General features: G+C 49.3%; 1 protein-coding gene across 2 annotated transcripts; it reads right to left on the reverse strand.

Moving 5' to 3' along the window:
- Positions 1-737: 737 nt before the first annotated feature.
- SIGLEC15 (sialic acid binding Ig like lectin 15) lies at positions 738-15061 on the reverse strand. Of its 2 annotated transcripts, none has more exons than XM_065046905.1 (5): positions 14866-15061; positions 8460-8843; positions 4210-4569; positions 2163-2193; positions 738-872 (listed from the first exon to the last, which is right to left on the reverse strand). In XM_065046905.1, the coding sequence occupies exons 1-5, from the start codon at positions 14915-14917 to the stop codon at positions 779-781; spliced, it is 921 nt and encodes a 306-aa protein (XP_064902977.1). In that variant the 5' UTR covers positions 14918-15061; the 3' UTR covers positions 738-778. The 2 variants fall into 2 exon arrangements, with proteins under 2 accessions (XP_064902977.1, XP_064902976.1); XM_065046904.1 differs by having other exon boundaries at positions 2163-2189; positions 4206-4569.
- Positions 15062-15264: the final 203 nt, after the last annotated feature.

Genomic DNA, 15264 nt, shown 5'->3' on the forward strand with positions numbered 1-15264 from the left:
CAATGTCAACCCATTGCTCTTCACAACCCTCCCCTAGGCCTTTGTCTGCCTGACCAGGTTCACTTATGTCTTCCTACACCTTAAGTTGGGTCTTTTCACCTGGTTCACAGGTGGAACGTATTCACAGTTGGGTTGGAAACTTGTCCGTGGGTGACCAATGACTTTGTAGATGTGTCTTCACCTCACAAGAATTTAAGAGATGAGCATCCAGGCCAGAAGAGTTTAAGACATGAGTTGTGAGGCCTTAAAGTAACTTTTTCACGTAACGCATAGATGGACAGAGTTTAGAAAGAATTATCTTTTAATAAAAAAAGCCGGTTTGATTTATTTGAACATTTTCACAGCATATCTATCACAGAGCTCTGAGATTCTGCCTCTGCGAGCATTTGAAACGTGAAAATACCTCACTTAGGAAGCTGCATGTGTTTTGGCAAGTAGAGTGGTGAAAAACACTTTTTGAAGTAACATTTGAAAAAGGAGTATGTGAGGAAATGGTAGACTGTTACCTGCTTGCTAAACAGTATTTGATATGGGCTAAAAACACACAGGTTGGTTAGAACTTATGTCTTACGTAGATCCCCTTCTGCTCTTGCAGGTCCAACCCTCTTTGTTTTACCATTTCATTCTTCTGTCGTCCCTTCCAAGGCTTCAGCATGAGGGATGGAAAACGTGCACCTGCAAAGCCTGTTTGACCGCCTGTGCATCACTCAACGTCAGTCCTACGTTCACGGGGACAAAGGGGCCTCATGCGGAACCCAAACCGTGCCAGCCCAGGTCCTCAGCTGCGTCTCGATGCTCTTTCCGTCGGCAAAGTCTGGTCCCCGCCGTGTCTGCGGTCACAGTTCTCGTAGGTGGAGTCTTGCAGCTGTGGCCTGGCAGTATAAGAAGTGAAGAAGGTGAGGACGTGTTTCTGGCTGCTCTAGACTTCATAAGTGGCTTTAGCTAATAGCCAAGGGGTGTCTGCAATACTGACATGGGACCTCCCCTCTGCAGCAGGTGGCTTTTTAAGTGCTGGGCTGGCATCTAATGTTTTAGCATCCAGAAGGACCTGCCACACCATCAGCATTAACTACTAGTGCTGTTCTGCTGCTCAGAGCCTCAGGAGATGGTGCAAACCTCTCCTGAGAAGAGTCTTCTCAGGTGGAGCATGGAGGATCTTGTTTTTTAGGTTTTATCTACGTGTGTATCTCTACAAATACAATCGAGGGTGCAGTATGGTTTGGACACTGTTAAATAGCAAAGCTATGCTTTTTGCAAATAACTATTACAAACTTAACTGTAGGATTAAGTTCCCTGCTAACCCTGGCTTTGTGCTGATGCTGTACTGTCCCACTGAAACATCCGTCTTTCTTGAGTAAGGTGGGCGAAGGAGACATCACATGGGGATAGCTCAGGTTGGAAGGGAGCAACCCCAAGTAGGTGTAATTGTATTGATCTCAGATACAGCTCCTTCAGGTTTAGCTTAAGGTTTTTAGTTTGGGGGTGTGTTGAGGGTTTTCTTTTCCTATCTCTTCCTAGCTTGGCCACCACAGCTGTCAGGAGTGCCCGAGAACGGTGTTGTGCTGGGTGACAGTAAACACCAAGGGTGCTGTGGGAGCAGGGTATGGACGCCAGCACCTGATCTGGCTCTGAGAGGGGCTGTTTTGTGTCTCCATACCTCTTCCACATGTGACAGAACTCATCAGCTTTGGTGTGGGCCCTTTTCCTGCCCCATTAGAGACTGGGGTACAAAGGGAGATCCCCTCTCTTGTTATCAATCCTCAGCCTGGCACATACCCCATCCCAGCCTGTTCCCCTCACTTGTCCCTCAGGTCCTTTTGCTGGTTTAATGTGGCTTCCTGCCACGCTCCGGGCCTGTTCATCACCGAAACTTCTGATAGCCCTTTGCTTCTGCTGCATCCATGTGCCATTTTCTCTCTAACCAGCATCCCCAGGCCCATGTCCTCGTGTCAGTGGGGTCTGTTCTCAGCAGTACCCAAGACAGATCCTCCTCTCTGCAGTGCTCAGTCCCTCACACCAGCTCATCTGGCCATGAGCCCAACCCTGTCCTTGTCCCAGGAGCCAGAAGGTTGTTGCCAAGACCAGGGACACATTGCTTTTCTCTCTTTAGCCATGTCCACCCTCCAGCTGGATAACATGAGCAGAATGCAGGATGTCCTTACCGGGCCAGGCTGGCTGGGGCAGAGGAGCTACCTGTGAAGAAGGAAGGAAAACATGGGTTAGAAACATGGTCAGAGTGAGCTGTGGAGCCAGGACTGATCTAGAGCTGTTGGGAAGTTGCACTGAAAGGTGCTGGTGACACCTCAGTGAATGGGGAGAACACCTTTTGTCAGGCATGCTGTCCCCTTCACAAGGGTGGGAATATAGCATTGGAATATAAGGAGCGAAACATTTCTGATTTGTTTCAACAGCTTCTACAGCTTGAGGCGAATGGTGGCTTCTGCAGGGTGTTGACATCAGACCGTCTGCAGATGAGTCACGATGATGTGACGTCTTGTCCAGCCTGAGAAGTGGAGCCAAGAGTCCCTCCTGCTCTCCTCCTTCCCATCCCATTGCACAGCAGGGTGATGGGCTGGGGACCAGCAGCCTCCGGACTTCTTGGGAGGTCTCATCCCTCAGTCCATGAGCTGATTCTCATTTCCTACAAGCTGGGCTTTCCCCGCTCTCATGGCCTTGGTGTAGCTGGGAGGTGGGATTTCACTAATAGCGTCACAGATTCATAGACTTGTTTTGGTTGGAAAAGACTTTTAAGATCATTGAGTCCAGCTGTTAAACCAACATGGCCAAGTCCACATCTAAACCCTGAGAACTTCGTCCATGTGATGACCACTGAGAGGGGTGGTCTGTGAAACAATGATGCTCACTGAGGAGATTAAACTGTTGACTGGGGTGCAGCAAAGGTAAATCTAAAAGGTGATAATTAAAAAAAAAAATCCATTTGCGTGGGCAGTGTGTTCTCTGCTAGCTGACCATCTGTTATTTTATTAACGTTTCTCATTAGGCACGGGGAAACTCCTGCTCTATATTTTCAACGTTTACTTCCTGAATGAGACCTCCCATCTGCAGGCTGTGACCGGCCTGGCAGGAGATCCTTCTTACTTGTTATTAGATCACAAATTCACAAAATCCCAGAACGTCAGGGATTGGAAGGGACCCAGAAAGCTCATCCAGTGCAATCCCCCCGTGGAGCAGGAACACCCAGATGAGGTTACACAGGAAGGTGTCCAGGCGGGTTGGAATGTCTGCAGAGAAGGAGACTCCACAACCTCCCTGGGCAGCCTGGGACAGGCTCTGCCACCCTCACTGAGAAGGAGCTTCTTCTCAAATTTAAATGGAACCTTTTGTGTTCCAGTTTGAACCCATTGCCCCTTGTCCTATCATTGGTTGTCACTGAGAAGAGCCTGGCTCCATCCTCCTGACACTCACCCTTTATATATCTGTAAACATGAATGAGTCCCCCCTCAGTGTCCTCTTGTCCAGCTCCAGAGCCCCAGCTCCCTCAGCCTTTCCTCACACGGGAGATGCTCCACTCCCTTCAGCATCTTGGTGGCTGCGCTGGACTCTCTCCAGCAGTTCCCTGTCCTGCTGGAACTGAGGGGCCACAGCTGGACACAATATTCCAGGTGTGGTCTCCCCAGGGCAGAGCAGAGGGGCAGGAGAACCTCTCTGACCTACTGACCACCCCCTTCTAACCCACCCCAGGTACCACTGGCCTTCCTGGCCACAAGGGCCCAGTGCTGGCTCATGGTCACCCTGCTGTCCCCAGGACCCCCAGGTCCCTTTCCCCTACACTGCTCTCTAATAGGTCATTCCCCAACTTACACTGGAACCTGGGGTTGTTCTGCCCAGATTCAAGACTCTACACTTGCTCTTGTTCTATTTCATTACATTTTCCCGCCCAACTCTCCAGCCTGTCCAGGTCTCTGATGGCAGCACAGCCTCTGGCGTGTCAGCCACTCCTCCCAGCTTGGTGTCATCAGCAAACTTGCTGATAGATTCTCCATTATGTCTCTCTCCTAGGGTGGAAAATCATCATTAAAAAATAAAACAAAAACAACCCCCAAAAATAGATCAGAAAAACCCCCACACCAAAACTAACTGAAAAAAACAAACACAACCAACACCTCCTTCCTGACTTTATCTGCTGTACCCCATCTCTGGTTACCAGTGTGATGGAGGAAGACTACAGAGGGAAACAGCGATACATACCTCCTCTTGAGAAAATGGTGAAGCCCAGTATTACCAGCAAAACAAGCACCTTTGTTCCCAGTGGCACGAAGATCAGGATCAGGAAGAAGGAGCTGTTGGATGCTCTGAATTTATAGAAGTACACAGCCCCCTCTGCTCTCCCGTGGCTGTTGACAGCCGTACAGGTGTATTTCCCATCGTGGGTCAGGTACTGGAGCTCCTTGGTGACGCGGTGGTTCGTGCTGGTGGTGGAGGTGATGTTGGTGTAGGGTGGTCCGGTCCAGGTCAGGGTGGGTGCTGGCTCCCCCTCTGCTGTGCAACTTGCCTGGAAGGTGCTGTCCCCGTTGGAACTGATGGTGATGTTAATGATCCTGGGGGAAGCTGTAGAAATCACAACGGGGAAGGGAAGATGTGTCAGGCTGCAAAGATGTGTCTAACACAGAACACCTGGAACCAGCACTTGGTTTTGGTGGAGCTTTAGGTTGTTGTGCCAGAGTAACTTTGGGATCAAACCTCCCCTTCCTCATTTTTCTTGGCACTTTCTTTCCCTAGGTTACAATCATAGAACTATGGAATAGTTTGGAGGGACCTCCAAAGTTCCCCCAGTGCCCCCCCTGCCATGAGCAGGGACATCTTCACCAGCTCAGGTTGCTCAGAGCCCCGTCCAGCCTGGCCTGGGATGTCTCCAGGGATGGTTCATCCACCACCTCTCTGGCCAACCTGGGCCAGGCTCTCACCACCCTCAGGGACAACAATTTCTTCCTCATGTCCTGCCTGAATCTCCCTCCTTTAGTTTAAAACCATCACCCCTTGTCCTATCACAACAGGCCCTGCTCAAAAGTCTGTCTTATATTTCTTACAGGCCCCTTTTAAGTCTGGAAAGATGCAATAAAGTCTCCCCAGAGCCTTCTCTTCTCCAGGCTGAATGCTCCAACTATCTCAGACTGCTTGTGTTGTACAGAGGAGCAAAGGGCTTCACCCAGCAAAGCCTGGACACAAAGATGTGTACTCAATTTGTGTTTTATCCTTGTGATGCCTTACACAGCTTTCTGACCCTCTCTCAGCTTCTCCTGTTGTGACCTTCCATGGTGGCAGAAGGCAGAGCACTGTGCTGTAGCATCCATGGAGATGGGTTGCCTTCTGCAGCTGCACCATGAATTGCAGCTGATGGCTTGTTGGACTGGCTGCATCTGCACCTGGTCCAGGACAAGGCAACCATGGTGCTTTCCTGCAGGCATCTCCTGGCTGTTCCCTTGGTCTTGGACCTCCAGAGCACACATGGAAGGATCTGTTTGTGTGAGCCCTTTGCTCAGTGCCTGAAACTCACCAGATTTGGTGAACAATTGACCCGGAACATTTCCACTCTCTGCTACAACCTACTTTTCTTGTTTTCTTCCATCCCTGTTGTGACCACTCAGTAGCTGGTGTAGGTGCGTGGTGGCTTTAGGGTATCACGCCAATACCAAGATAGGGCCACCAACTTCTAGCATGTGGGATTGTGTGACTCAATGAACAGTGGAGAAGGTCATTTGGGGCATGCAAAATGTTAAGAGGCACTGTTGACCATGTCATCCTTGCTCTAGTCTGCTAAGGAGGCATAGCTGATATGACCAAGATCGTCTTAGCCATTCATCCTCTTCTCTTGGAATTGCATGCATTTGTTTCCTAAAGGCACTGTGAAAACTCAAAAAACCGAAATATGTGTCCTCAGAGAGGAAAAGCAGGAGTTCAATATTTATCCCATTTTTTGTCAGGCTGGACAGCGAATGCATCGCTTGCAACCACCTGCAGCACATCTGCCCCCTTGTCTATATAATGTAGGAGGCGTTTGAGGCTGGAGAACTTTCTGTAAGAAAGCTAGCTGTGATACTCATCATGTGTCTGTGTGTTTTGGTGCTTAAATTCACCTTTTAACCGCTGTTTAACACCTCCCATTCACACTGTTGAGGCTTACTCCCACATCTGCTAGTGTCATCATTCCTCTGAGGTTAAAATCCAGGGAGCTCCTGGTCATGCTGCGTGTGGGTGTTTGGGAGCTGCTCTGGGTGACTCAAGAAGTAACTGAGCTCATGTTTGGGTCCCATCTGGATGCCCACCATGCACTGTAGGCACAGGCAAGAGAGAGGACAAGAGGAAATGGCCTCAAGTTGCACCAGGGGAGGTTGAGGTTGGATCTGGGGAACAATTTCTTCCCCAAAGGGCTGTGGGGCATTGGAACAGGCTGCCCAGGGCAGTGCTGGTATCACCATCCCTGGAGGGGTTGAAAATACACACAGATGAGGTTCTCGGGGACATGGGTTAGTGCTAGGGTTGGGTTAATGGTTGGACTAAATGATCTTGAGGTTCTTTTCCGACCAGAATGATTCCATGATTAAATTCGCAGGCAAAATCATCCAACTTGTGGCATGGCTGCACTCAGAGGGAAGGTCTGAGTCTGTTCCTGAGGCCACCTGGGTCTCCTAGAGCTCCTTCAATCTGTGAGCGCACCCGGGGAGGTGGCATTAGTGCTTTCCTGAATCAGGTTTCCTTATAACCGAGTGCTGGGTCTGAACAAAGCAGGTCACAGCCCGGGGATATGTTTCGTGGGCATGGAGGGGTATGGCTGTGTAGTCTGTGCTGGAGACTTACCCCTGTTTGCTCTGCTGTGTCTCTGCCCCTCTTGCTCTGAAATAAGGTGTTTTTCAGCCATATTATTCATCTAACAGAGCAAATGAGACCTGCTGCAGCGGGGGGGCTCTTGCATTGGGTTTCTGTGCTATGAGCCTCGCATGGGCTTTAGTGGGAGCTGTTGGGCAGCATGTGACTTAGAGACTCAGATTTTGGCTGCTGTGGGATTCACCTAGAACCATAAAATCACAGAATGTCCTGAGTTAGAAGGACCCACAAGGATCATTGAGTCCAACTCCTGTCCCTGCACAGGACACAGGACACGGGTCACACTGTGTGTCTGAGGACATTGTCCAGTCTCTTCTTGAACAGTGTTGGTCTTGGGGCTGTGACACCTCCCTGGGGAGCCTGTTCAGTGTCCAGCACCTCTGGGTGAAGAACCTTTTCCTGTTGTCCAACCTGACCCTCCCCGGCACATCTTCCTGCCATTCCCTCTGTTTCTCTCCTCTTTGTCTAATTACACTACAGGCTCCACAGGAAGGAGCAACACCCTGTGTACGTCTGTCCAACAGCTATTGTAAAGGGTCCTGAGCTCATCTGGGGATTCAAATGTCACTTCCATGCGGAAGTCCACCCCATGGATGGGCTTCTCACCTTGTGCAACTGTTGTCTTGTGTTGCCTTAAAGATGCTTTGCCTGGTCCCTGTTTCCCCTGTGGTGTTGAAGTGATCCCTTGGCAAAGCTGGAGGGAGCTTGGGCCCGTGTGCTCTCCAAAAGGACAGGCTTGGGTCTCTTAGCTAAGTGTGACCATGGCAGCTGGAGATGCTGCTTCCAAGCCAGATATGGGTATGAGCTCAGTTGTTTGCTTGTTTGTTTGTTTTTCCTCAGGTTTCAAAACAGTGTTTCACCCCAAGCTGGAGATAGTAAGAACCTTCAAGAAGATGTGAAGCTCTTCCTTGTGTCCTCTGATCTGTGTGTATCTCAATGGTGAGGTGAGCCCAAGGAGCTTTAGGGATTAACAGCTCCTCACGTTTGACGTTTGTTGCTGAGAGCTCGTTATCAGTCTATCTGTACTTAACATTTCCCGCTCCAGAGGAGTTCAGACCTAGGGCATGTGGGAGCTGGGTATCTTGTATTCCCAGGCCCATGTTGCCATCCAGACCTGGTTGTGCTTATGTTTACTAATGTGTACTCAGCAACTAGGCTCTCCAGTTTAAATCCTGATAGAAGGACATCTCTGACCCCAGTTCGCCTCTACCGCACAGGTCTTGTGCTGCAGGGACAAGGTGAGATCACAGCATCTCAGAACAGTTCATGTTGGAAGGGACCTTTAAAGGCCATGTAGTCTAACTGCCCTGCCATGAGCACGGATACTAAGGACTTGGCTGGTTCCTACCCCATCAGACAGCCTGGCTATTTCATTACCAGTTTTGTTCCTATTCCCGCCCCGCATTGTGCACATCACCTCGTGGTGGAAGACTGCAGAAGGCAATGAGTATTCCCTGCCCAAATGCTATAAACTATCCCCAGAACTGGAAAAGCCACCCCTTTGGAAGACCATCACAGGTCATTTTCGGTTACCCTCATATCCCTTCCCATGTCTCATGGCAAGCTCTCTTCCCTATGGGGTGGCTTTGCCTCCTTTGGCTCTCCTGCCCTCTTACCAATCAAATGCAGCTTAATCCCATTCCTGCTTTCATACTTGTCGTGGATGTCTCCGGACAACTCCACCCGGCAGAAGTATCTCTCGCTGTCGCTCCAGGTCAGGTTATCAATCCTGATGGACAGGTCCTTGTGCCGGGGGTTGCCAAGCAGTTTGTATTTGTTTTTGTAGCTGATGGCAGTCTTACAGAGCTCGCTGGTGCTCTGACTAACGCACTTGAAAACTACGGTGCCATTGTAAGGTTCCTTGATCCTCCAAATGGCAGTGAGGGTCCGGTCAAAGGTTTTGTAGGGGTGTGTGAAAGTACAGGGCAGGACAACCATCTTCCCAAGTTCACCAGTGACATCAGATGGGACATGAACGGACCAGCTGTTGGACTGCACACCTAGAAGCGAAAAGAGACCACGATGAAATTATGAAGAGACACCTGATGAAATTTAACAAGGGAAAGTGTAGAGTCCTGCATCTGGGCAGGAACAACCCCAGGTTCCAGTATAGGTTGGGAAATTACATATTAGAGAGCAGTGGAGGGGAAAGGGACCTGGGGGTCCTGGTGGACAACAGGATGACCATGAGCCAGCACTGGGCCCTTGTGGCCAGGAAGCCAATGGTACCTGGGGTGTATTACAAGGGGGGTGGTTAGTAGATCGAGAGAGGTCCTCCTTCCCCTCTACTCCGCCCTGGTGAGACCACATCTGGAATATTGTGTCCAGTTCTGGGCCCCTCAGTTCCAGAAGGACAGGGAACTGCTGGAGAGGGTCCAGCGTAGGGCAACGAAGATGATTAAGGGAGTGGAGCATCTCCCTTATGAAGAAAGGCTGAGGGAGCTGGGTCTCTTTAGTTTGGAGAAGAGGAGACTAAGGGGGGACCTTTTTAATGTTTATAAATATATAAAGGGTGAGTGCCATGAGGATGGAGCCAGGCTCTTCTCGGTGGCAAACAATGATAGGACAAGGGGTAATGGGATCAAGCTGGAACACAAGAGGTTCCACTTAAATTTGAGAAAACACTTCTTCTCAGTGAGGGTGACAGACACTGGAACAGGCTGCCCAGGGGGGTTGTGGAGTCTCCTTCTCTGGAGACATTCAAAGCCCACCTGGACATGTTCCTGTGTGACCTCACCTGGGCGTTCCTGCTCCAGCAGGGGGATTGGACTAGATGATCTTTTGAGGTCCCTTCCAATCCCAAACATACTGTGACTGTGATAAATAGTTCGAGTTGAAGGGACCTTCAAAGCTCATCCAGTCCAACCCTGCCATGAGCACCCAGCTCAGGTTGCTCAGAGCCCCATCCAGCCAGATCCAGATGATCAAGGCTGATTTATCTGGAGTGTTTAAGAGGGAAACTGGCCTTCCCTCCTGGATCTGCTGTGTTGTTGCCGAGAAAGTGGATGCTGGGTTCCTGTGGTGGGCTCTGTGCTGCTTGGTGTTCTTGCTGAGGACGTGCAGATGGTTGCACAGCCCAGTTACTGCGGCTGCACTGGGTACCAGTCCCCAGCGGAGCTAAGGGGACTGACCAGATCATGTTGGAAGTGACCTGATTCTTAAGCAGGGTGCTTGCTTGTGAGCAATGGTGTCTGAAGTTGTTCAACACCGTCTTTTGCAGTTAACAGACCATTTATGTACTTGGAGGAACAGTTTGGTTTTTTATTTTGCCTGTATTCGGTGATCTTGGGGCTTTAGGCTTGTGCACACACACACTCACACACATACTCCACATTACAGTATTTGTCACACTAATCAGCGGTTGCACTAACCCTGGGGAAGGCAGCTGACATATCTAACAGTCAGTGCTGCTATCATCACGAAGTAGCATCTTATTCCTAAGAGGCAACAGGGTTGGAATAAAGACTTGGAAATACTCATCTTACAAGGGCTGGTGAGAACGGCCAAGTTGTCTGTGTCAGCTCCTTTTGCAGGAAGGAGGACGCACTTATGATGGAGAAAGTGTCTCCCTCTTAGAAGAGCAGGTTGTCACTGTGTGGGCTCCACCTGCCAGTGTCTTCCCAAACAGGCCCCGTCCTGCTGCCAGACCTGGTCTGATTGTTTCTGTCTGGTGAGACCACACCTGGAATCTTGTGTCCAGTTGTGGCCCCTCAGTTCCAGCAGGACAGGGAACTGCTGGAGAGAGTCCAGCGCAGCCACCAAGATGCTGAAGGGAGTGGAGCATCTCCCGTGTGGGGAAAGGCTGAGGGAGCTCTGGAGCTGGAGGAGACTGAGGGGTGACTCATTAATGTTTACAGATATATAAAGGGTGAGTGTCAGGAGGATGGAGCCAGGCTCCTCTCGGTGACAACCAGTGACAGGACAAGGGGCAATGCGTTCAAACTGGAACACAGGAGGTTCCACTTAAATTTGAGAAGAAACTTGTTCCTGGTGAGGGTGTCAGAGCCTGGCCCAGGCTGCCCAGGGAGGTTGTGGAGTCTCCTTCTGTGCAGACATTCCAACCCGCCTGGACACCTTCCTGTGTAACCTCCTCTGGGTGTTCCTGCTCCATGGGGGGATTGCACTGGATGAGCTTTCCAGGTCCCTTCAACCCCTGACATTCTAGGATTCTGGGATTCTGTGATGAAAACAGCCTTCACCCAACTGGATGTTCCTCACCTCTGAAGTATACAGAGAAAACTCAACATCTCATCTGTTTCCCTTCCCCAGAAACCAACAGCATCAACAATCAGCACCTGTAAGCAGTGCTTTCCATATAGATATGTGCATCTATCCACTGTCTTAATAATTGCAACAGCTGTGGCAGCAGATTGTGGCTTGAGGAACATCTGTGGCTATGTTCCTGTCTTATAAAACTCACTAAATGGCTTCATTAAACCAGGAGCTTTCCCCTCAGTAGCTGAGAATAACTGCAGAAAATCTAAAGCTGTCCTGTACATAGTTGCCACCGTTCCCTGGTCTATCTGACTCCACTGTGGTCTGTGGGCGTTCAGCTGCCGAGTTACTCATGTAAAGTCCACAGTATCACAGTATCACAGTATGTTAGGGACTGGAAGGGACCTCAAAAGATCATCTAGTCCAATCCCCCTGCTGGAGCAGGAACGCCTGGGTGAGGTCGCACAGGAACATGTCCAGGTGGGTTTTGAATGTCTCCAGAGAAGGAGACTCCACAACCCCCCTGGGCAGCCTGTTCCAGTGCTCTGTCACCCTCACTGAGAAGAAGTGTTTTCTCAAATTTAAGTGGAACCTCTTGTGTTTCAGCTTGATCCCATTACCCCTTGTCCTATCATTGTTGGCCACCGAGAAGAGCCTGGCTCCATCCTCATGGCACTCACCCTTTATATATTTATAAACATTAATAAGGTCCCCCCGTAGTCTCCTCTTCTCCAAACTAAAGAGCCCCAGCTCCCTCAGCTTTTCTTCATAAGGGAGGTGCTCCACTCCCTGAATCATCTTCGTTGCCCTACGCTGGACCCTCTCCAGCAGTTCCCTGTCCTTCTGGAACTGAGGGGCCACAACTGGACACAATATTCCAGATGTGGTCTCACCAGGGCGGAGTAGAGGGGAAGGAGAACCTCTCTCGATCTACTAAACATCCCCCTTGTAATACACCCCAGGATGCCATTGGCCTTCCTGGCCACAAGGGCCCAGTGCTGGCTCACGGTCATCCTGTTGTCCACCAGGACCCCCAGGTCCCTTTCCCCTCCACTGCTCTCTAATATGTAATTTCCCAACCTATACTGGAACCTGGGGTTGTTCCTGCCCAGATGCAGGACTCTACAATTTCGTTAGATTATTCCCCGCCCAACTCTCCAGCCTGTCCAGGTCCTGCTGGATGGCAGCACAGCCTCTGGCGTGTGAGCCACTCCTCCCAGCTTAGTGTCATCAGCAAACTTGCTGATAGTACACTCAATTCCCTCGTCTAAATCGTTAATGAATATATTGAATAATATTGGCCCCAGTAGTGACCCCTGAGGCACTCCACTAGATACTGGCCTCCAACTAGACTCCGCACCATTGACTACCACTCTCTGGCTTCTCTCCTTAAGCCAGTTTGCAACCCACCTCACTACTCTATTGTCTAGACCACACCTCCTCAACTTCGCTGTGTGGATGCTGTGGGAGACTGTGTCAAAGGCTTTACTGAAGTCAAGGTAGACCACATCCACCGCTCTGCCATCATCTATCCACCTTGTTACATTCTCATAAAAGGCTATGAGGTTGGTCAAGCATGACTTACCCTTGGTAAAGCCATCTGACTGCCCCTAATAACCCTCTTATCCTTGATATGCCTTGAGATGGCACCAAGGATAAGTTGTTCCATTACTTTCCCAGGGACAGAGGTGAGGCTGACCGGTCTATAATTACCTGGGTCCTCCTTCTTGCCCTTTTTGAAGACCGGAGTTACATTTGCTTTCCTTCAATCCTCTGGCACCTCTCCCGTTTCCCAAGACTTGGCAAAGATGATGGAGAGAGGTCCAGCAATGGCTTCAGCCAGCTCCCTCAGCACCCGCGGATGCATCCCATCTGGACCCATGGATTTATGGATGTCCAGACTATTTAATTGCTCCCTAACCCAGTCCTCATCGACTAAAGCAAACTGCTCCATTGACCTGGCTTCATCTGGGGTCTCAGGGGTTCAAGATAAATTTTTTTCCCTGTTCGTGTATCTTTTCTCCGTAATATTTGACAAATACCTTAGTGGCGGTGCAGCCTGCAATTATCTATTGTGTGTTGAACAATGGACAAAGGCCAACACAGGACTGATTCTCTACCATTAAGTTATTTATCTGGAACCAGGGCCAAGCTGGTATTTTGATTACTGAGATCTGGAGTCAGGCTGCCTTGTCATTCACCTTAATGATATGAGCACATTCTGCAGCCTCAGTAATCTAATATACAAGGTTACATGGCCACAGGAGCTCCAGGAAGCTCATGGACTTTGACCTGTCAGTGAAAACAGAAAAAGCTATTGCTTTCTAGTTTCTTTCATGTTATTTTGTTTGTTTGTTTGTAACCCCTTACTTTTGGAGAGCTGCAGAGCATGTGCTTTTGAGTGCATGGTTTGCTTTTTCTTTGCCACCCTTTTGATATGCATTTTTTTAAATCTTAAGTGAAAAACATTATTTTTAGCACATAAACATCCCCTTGCCTTCCACATGAGAAATAGTGTTAAAAATAAGTGCTTCTAATGTTACCAGCTCCACCCATTTCTATGGAAACACAGTTTTCTTAGGTTGTGAGTGGAGGGAGGTGTCAGCATCTTCTGTATAATTTAACCTTAAAGCTTCACCATGGTAGGTTTTCCATGGCTTCCTCTTGATAATATCCATTTATTCCCGGGATTGAAGGTCTCACAAGAAACAGGGTGGGTTGTAGACAAACAGCCTACACAACTTCCACAAGGTAACTCCTGAAAGGAGTTGTCATATGAGTGTATCTGCTAGTTGCCAGTGGAAAAGTCATGAAGACAACAAGAAGACCAAGAGCTGGAGAACACCACAGACACTAGGCTTGCTCTAGCAAATGCTGACAGTATATCTAAGCAAATCCCGTTGACTCTAATAGAACTTAAGTGCATACTTAAAGAGGAGCTTTGTTGCTCTTTTGAACTGGAGCAAATCATGTCCATTGCATGATAACTCCTAGGAACACAAAACAGCACTTCTGGGTGGTGATGGACATGTGACACACAACAGACAATAGAATCATAGAATGGCTTCAGATGGAAGAGACCCTCAGGATCATCGAGTCCAACCATAACCCAACTCCAGCACTAAACCATGTCCCTAAGAACCTTGTCTAGATGCCTTTTAAACCCCTCCAGAGATGGTAATTCCACCACTGCCCTGGGCAGCCTGTTCCAATGCCCGACAGCCCTTTCTATGAATAATTTTTTCCTAATATCCAATCTAAACCTCCTCTGGCACAACTTGAGGCCATTTTCTCTTGTCCTATCCCTTGGGATAGGACTTGGGAGAAGAGTCCAACACCCTCCATGCTACAACCTCCTTTCAGGTAGTTGTAGACAGTGAGAAGTCGCCCCCTCAGCTCCTGTTCTCCAGCTGAACCCCCCAGGTCCCTCAGCTGCTCCCATCACACTTGTGCTCCAGCCCCTCACCAGCTTTGTTGCCTCCTCTGCACTCTCTCTAGTATTTCTGTGTCCTTATGATGAGAGGCTGTGTGGAAAAGGTAAATTAAGAAGGACTCTGCACAGGTTAGGAAAGCACTAAATGCAAAAAAAAACCCCGTGAAAAGACTTCTGACAGTTGCAGAGTCAAGCCTTTGGGTTTTTTCTAGTATCCTCACATGCATCTGGAATTCCATGATGCTTTTAAGCAATGTGGTGGGTGGTGCAATTCTTGGAGAGTTTGTTGTACCAGGCAATGCCCCTGGCACTTTGACAAAAGCAAGAAGAAAAGCCCTGATCAGACAGGGATCCACAGCAAGCTCAGAACTCACCCTTCCTGGAGATGCGAAGGAGGCACAGGAGAAACAAACCAAACTCTCTCATACTGTTTGATGTCCTCCGCTGAGCTCTATCGGCAAACCAGAACTGTCTCTACTGCATCTGAGCCGCTGGTCTTGCAGTCACAAAAGGTTTTTCCAGGGATGTAAGAAGTTGTGGTTTTCCTCTCCCAGGAGGGAATGAGCTGTCTAGCTGAACCAGCTCTGGGCTCAGATATTAATAGTTTTGTGGTCAGTCATGTGAAAAATCCAACAGAGGGAATCAGACTGTTACTGTTTTCCATCTAAAGGAAGGGGGTTGCCGACTGGGGCTGCAAACACCCACTCTGTGCATGGGGTGGTGCAAGAGGGGACAGCTTTCAAGTCCTATCAGCTCATCGGTCTGGAGGGAGT

Source organism: Columba livia, chromosome Z (assembly GCF_036013475.1).
Source record: "Columba livia isolate bColLiv1 breed racing homer chromosome Z, bColLiv1.pat.W.v2, whole genome shotgun sequence".
In the NCBI taxonomy this organism is placed as follows: Eukaryota; Metazoa; Chordata; class Aves; order Columbiformes; family Columbidae; genus Columba; species Columba livia.